The sequence below is a fragment of the Chiloscyllium plagiosum genome, chromosome 1 (genome assembly GCF_004010195.1).
Source record: "Chiloscyllium plagiosum isolate BGI_BamShark_2017 chromosome 1, ASM401019v2, whole genome shotgun sequence".
Taxonomy (NCBI): Eukaryota; Metazoa; Chordata; class Chondrichthyes; order Orectolobiformes; family Hemiscylliidae; genus Chiloscyllium; species Chiloscyllium plagiosum.
Genome location: NC_057710.1, coordinates 22447299 through 22453504, shown reverse-complemented (window position 1 = coordinate 22453504; position 6206 = coordinate 22447299). Strand labels below are relative to the sequence as shown.

Here is a 6206-nt window from a genome sequence, read left to right as displayed (position 1 = left end):
AAAATGTGTTCCTGGAAAAGCGCAGCAGGTCAGGCAGCTTCCAAGGAACAGGAGAATCGACGTTTCGGGCATGAGCCCTTTTTCAGGAATGAGGAAAGTGTGTCCAGCAGGCTAAGATAAAAGGTAGGGAGGAGGGACTTGGGGGAGGGGCGTTGGAAATGCGATAGGTGGAAGGAGGTCAAGGTGAGGGTGATAGGCTGGAGTGGGGTGGGGGCGGAGAGGTCCACCCCACTCCGGCTTCTTCCTGACCTCCCGCCCCTACCCCCACTCCAGCCTATCACCCTCACCTTGACCTCCTTCCACCTATCGCATTTCCAACGCCCCTCCCCCAAGTCCCTCCTCCCTACCTTTTATCTTAGCCTGCTGGACACACTTTCCTCATTCCTGAAGAAGAGCTCATGCCCGAAACGTCGATTCTCCTGCTCCTTGGATGCTGCCTGACCTGCTGCGCTTTTCCTGCAACACATTTTCAGCTCTGATCTCCAGCATCTGCAGTCCTCACTTTCTCCTCTATGATAAAATTCATTTGTTTTAAACTATGGAATCTTTTGGCACACACTTTCTTCTGTTGATCACAGCATGTTCAAATTTCTCTTTAAATGTTTACTATCTCTACCAGGATTGTAACGCTAGAATTCGATTCTAATTACATTTGCCTGAGAGACCAGAATTGAACAGGAACAGATGCCACCTTAAATCCTGTTTGAAATGCTTTGGAAATAATGTACTGTTTGTATCCCCACAGAGTGGACTCCAGCCAGTTCTGACGAAGTGTGCATCTCCTGCAGAAAGTCATTCTCTGCGTACTCCCAGAACGTGGTTGTGTACAGACTGCTCTGTGGGCACCTGATCTGCAGAGTCTGTCTGTCAGAGAGACAGAAATCTTCAGCACTCTCCTGTTTGAAATGCAACCGTGCAATCTGTACTCGCGATGTGGTGCGGGTTCATCTTTAGAGTTCAGGCACTTTGAGCCATCCTGAATGTGTTTGGCAAAGTCTTATGTCGCTTGCATTCCACTACAGCTAGCAAAACTCAAATAAAGAACATTTAAATGTAAACCTTTCTGATATTTGAAATGTGTTGTTTACAATATTGATGTGCTATAACAGATTTCAATTGCATTCATATCTGGGATCACACTTCATAACACACCAATATTTGGTTTCTAGCTGAATTAAATGATGTGAAACCTTTAAGAGTAAAAATCCAAATCAGTAAGAGGAATTCCAGAGAACAGTAAAAGTGGCAAAAAAAGTGGTAGGAATTAATGAGCCCAATCTCAACCTTTGTGGTTTTAGTGTGATTATGTATTTGGAACCGTCTCAGGCCTCTGTCCATCTGATCTGTCTGTTGACAAAGTTAATGATTGTTCCCATCAAAACGTCTGTTCTCCAGTGAGGCAACAAATCAGCCATGATAATAGACAATAGGTGCAGGAGTAGGCCATTCTGCCCTTCGAGCCTGCACCACCATTCAATATGATCATGCTTGACTAAAAGATGTAGTGTACCTGGACTTTCAGAAAGCTTTTGATAAAGTCCCACATAGGAGGTTAGTGAGCAAAATTAGAGCGCATGGTATTGGGGGCAAAGTCCTAACTTGGATTGAAAGTTGGTTGGCTGATAGGAAACAAAGAGTAGTGATTCAACTTACACCCGACATCCAGACTACTGTTTGGGGGCCTGTAGATAACTCCCAAGAGGGTCTTTTTACCCTTAGTATTTCTCAGCTGTATCCACACTGACTCTACATCCCCTGATTCTAGGTCCCCCCGCGCAAGGTACTGAATATCATCCCTTACCAACATGGCCACCTCACCCCCTCTGCCTGTCAGTCTGTCCTTACGATAGCATGTGGAGCCTTGAATATTTATTTCCCAGGCCCTGTCCATTTGAGGCCACATGTCTCAGTTATCCTCACAATATCGTATCTGCCAATTTCCAAAAGAGCCTCAAGCTCATCCATCTTAATTCTAATGCTTCGTGCATTCATGTATAGTATTTTTAATTTGTTACTGCCCTCACCCTTCCCATCAACTCCTATTTCACTCAACATTACAGCATGATCCCTTTCTGAGTTTTTTGCCTCATTGATACAGTTGTCTTGATGCTGTATTGTTGTTCTAGGTTCTTTGAGCTGAAGCATATTTCTAGGATGGGTTGCTCCTATTCTACAGTGGTATTTAAAAGAAAAAAATGCATTGATTATTAAGGTCCATTAAGATAAATATAAAAAGAGAATTGGAACAGTGAGAATTGTATGAGTTGTATTAGGATATCAAGCCGTCAGATATCTCATATTGTAGCAGAAATTGGATTTTTAATTTTGTGAACTAAATAATGCTGAATCTATTAGTGACAGCTGACCTGTTGCTAACTTAACACGAAGACTAACATTAGAAAGGTCAGTTGGGGTTCTACCCAACCTTTTTTCTGCAAATAAGTACATGAACATTTTTGATGCAATTTTTTTCAGCAAACCTGATGTGATGGAAAAAATTTATTTTTCAGTGTTGCAAATTATCCTGAAAAGCCATGAAATAAAGTATTCAACATTAATTTCATGTTTTCAAAAGATGACTGTGTTGGGTGTTTTAGTGAATAGCATCTGTGCAAAATTGATTTTATTATTAAGAGCTGTGTGTAAACCTCATACTCATAATGCGGACATCACCTCGTGTGAGAAGATGGGATATCGGAGTTCCCGGTGGTTAGGTGACATTAATATTGGGCTTTACTGTAAATTGTACATTTTCCTGTTTTGCATTGCTCCTTATCTGTGGACTTAAACTTTCAAAGGAACCCAGTACTGATCCTCAAAATGCTTCCTCTTACTGGAGGTTAAATTGCAAGTTTATTGGCAGTTAATCTGAGCTCATTATGTGACTGGGGAGAATTTAAGGTTTTGAGGTCTGCAGATCAGACAAAAGGTGTGAAAACTGAGGGAGAAGAGGAGGAATATAGAATGGAAGACTGTCAAACAGGTTGCATTTACAATGGTGAGAATTGCAGGAAAGATAATGTTTTGTCCTTTTGAAAATTGGAGCAATAAAGTCCCAAAATTAAATGAAACCAGAACCATAGCGGCTTAAAATGAGGAACTAGAAAGGTTGAAGGTTAATGATGAGTGAATGTTGGGTATTGAAAGGCATCTGGATGGGTACATTTACGGGGGGGTGGGGGGTTTAGAGGGAAATGGGCCAAATGCTGGCAGATGGGGCTAGATTAATTTAGGATATCTGGTCAGCACAGGCAACTTGGACCAAAAGGTCTGGTTTCTGTGCTATACATCTCTATGACTCTAAAACTTAAAAAAAATTCAATCTTGAAATGTGAGCATTACTACAAGGTCAGTATTTGTTTCCTGTCTGAAAGTGGAGATGGTGAACCGCCTTCTGGAACTGCTCCAGTCACTGTGGTGTTAAATGGGGAGTTCTAGGATGTTCAAACAAGATGACCTGTGATAAATGTAGAAAGCAGTCAAGGCCAAACATTCTATGATTTCAAAATGGCGTTGAATATAGCACCTGGGGCTAAATGGATTAACGGATGTGGAGGGTAAACAAGTACAGGCTATTGAGTTGGATGGTAATGAAAATTGGAGCAGGCTCAAAGGGCTTTAGGACTTACTCCTGCTATTTTTTGTTTCTACAAGTTGGGATGATGTCCATTGCATTTGCTGTCTTTATTCTTTTCAGTCTTGAAGGTAGTAGGTCAGGAAGGTTTTGGAGAAGCAGGTTATAGCAGTGCAACCTGTAGATGCATCAAGGACAGAAATGATCCAGATTCATTCTACCTTTCCTCCTCTTTGTTCCCCAACAAAGTCTTTTGCCTCCTGTCCTACCTATCTTTTCTTATCTGCCTTATCACAATCACCTTATAACCCTCTTTTTCAGGGATTGATTTCAAATATCCTTAAGAATGTGATAAAAGAGAGTCTTACTAGTTGCAGTTATTACCTTTCTGGCTGTTGTGGGTGAGTGGCAATGCATGAAGATCAATCCTGTCATTCAAAGTGGCCTCTTTCCTGTTAATTGCCTATTTTGACTTTGCTTTTCATCTTTATTCTTTCATGGGATGTGGGTGTCATGGGCAAGGCCAATGTATATTTCCCATCCCTAGTTGCCCTTCAACTGAGTTTGTTGGTAGGATGTTTCTGACAGCAGTTAAAAGTCACCCAGATGCTGTTGAATAGCATGTTGACTAGACCAGGTAAGGACAGCAGATTCTTTTTGCTGAAGGACATTAGTGCACTAGATTGGTAGTTGGTAGTCAAATAATGACCACAAAACTAGCTTTCAATTACAGATTTATTAACTGAATTTAAATTCCATCAGTTGCGCAGTCAGATGTGGACTGTACCCACAGCATTAGCTTCTGCTGCTGATATACGTCCAGTGCCAGGTCTACCACACCACTGTCTCCCCATTAATAAGTTTAAAAATCAACTAATGTGAAAATTGAACAATCTCTTAACTCCTGTGGAGGTTGAGGCCAAGTGTAATTTTACAAAACTGATGGTGGAGTGCCACATATTATCCAGAAATTTGTGATTATTCACAACTCACATGGTCTCTTTCCCTCACCATGATGTTCTGGGGAGTGTTACACACTGATGTGAGCATTAACCTTGGAACTATTTTAACAGCAAACTCTGATCAGTGGACAAGGTCGGATTCAAAACTTGTAACCATTTTACTACCACACAAATGCTTGGCCTATTCATACTGATTTGAATTGCTAAATATAAAATAATTTTCTTTGATAGGACAAGTAGGGCTGTTGAATTGTGAGCAACAAAGATTTCATAAATGCTTTTGTGGTACATGAGCATCTCTGGCAAGGGCAATGTTTCTTCCCTTTATTGGGAAGTTGGGATAGAATACTTGTGGATTGGGAGGCAGGAAGTTAGAATTTGGTGTTTGTAAAATGCTGGGTGTGGGGGAAGGAATTGTTGACTAAAAGATCAGATGCTTTGTGCTTAGAGATTTAACATGGACGTCTATGAGCAGCTCGAGTGTTTGCAAGTACAGAAAGCACTGGTATTGAAACATTTGTATCGAAAGGCCGTACAGTTAGCAGGCCAAGCAACAGGTTTTTGAATTTAACCAAACACCTAGGTACTTAGATACCAAACACCTATTAAATTTAAATCTGATGGTTTTGATAATATAGGACCAATCAAAATATTAATACGTCATTAAGGGTATAAAAGGAAGGGGGCAGTTGTTCAAAGCCCCAGAGCTAGCTACCATCCACACCAGCCTCTATGTCTTAGAGAAAGCACCATCTAAATAAAATTGGTAGCAACGGCACAACTAGTTAATATTCCTGACAGAAGAATTGACTGGAAAGGCACAGAACGTTTCAGCAGACACGTAACCTGTAACTTCAAGAGTGCTAAATTCTATGTGTTTTTATATAAGTGGCGTTTGTAATTATTGGAAATGCATACTGTTAGAATCTTGCTTTATTTGGGGATAGTTAGTAGTTAGACGGGATGTAGTCTGTTTGTTAATAGTTCATTAATTTGTTCACCATTAGAGTTGGATCAATAAACTGTTACTTGTTGATTTTAAAGCGAGTGTCAAGGATTTATTTTATTTAACCACTACAAGTTGCTCAAAAGCAGGTTGCACCACTTTTCACTCTTTTTACAGATTATAAGGCAAGGTGCTCCACTCTGGGTATTTCTGTTTTAGTTCTCAAAGTAAGGGGTCACTCTCTGCTTTATAACACCTTTCTTTCATGCATCAGGTTTTGTGCACATTTTAAATTGCAGACACCCTTTTCACCACTATGTTCCATGATACATGGCATAAGCTTGTTCTTAAAATTATTTTGCAGCAAATAAAAATCAGAAGTTGTAGGAATTACAATCAGGTGCAAATTAAGGAAAGGTTCTCTTTTAGAATTTCCAGTAGCTGGACTAAACTGTGTGAATTGGCTGTCAACCTCTCCATTCAATCCCAGCGTACTTTGCAAAGATTTTCATTAATTTAAAAGTTACTTTTTGGAATATAAAATCCAATCTGAACTTGGTAATTTTCAGATAGATGTGCTGTCGCCTGATATTGTTTCCTGTGCCTGTATTTTGCACTGAGCAGTCTTAGCTAATTGGAGTACTGGGGCTGGGGTTGGATGTCATTGATTGATAAACTAGAGCCTAGTCTGGACTATCTTGTTGAAGTTTCCAGTCTGCAGTGA

At 40.4% G+C, this 6206-nt stretch overlaps 1 protein-coding gene across 8 annotated transcripts in view; it reads left to right on the top strand.

Moving 5' to 3' along the window:
* The window catches only part of ubox5 (U-box domain containing 5), a 44838-nt gene extending 43780 nt beyond the window's left edge, over positions 1–1058 (top strand). For all 8 annotated transcript variants that reach the window (XM_043701919.1, XM_043701668.1, XM_043701621.1 and 5 more), the window contains one exon: positions 746–1058. In XM_043701919.1, the coding sequence (XP_043557854.1) occupies positions 746–954 (209 nt within the window). In that variant the 3' untranslated portion in view covers positions 955–1058. The remainder of the gene's footprint in view (positions 1–745) is intronic.
* Positions 1059–6206: the final 5148 nt, after the last annotated feature.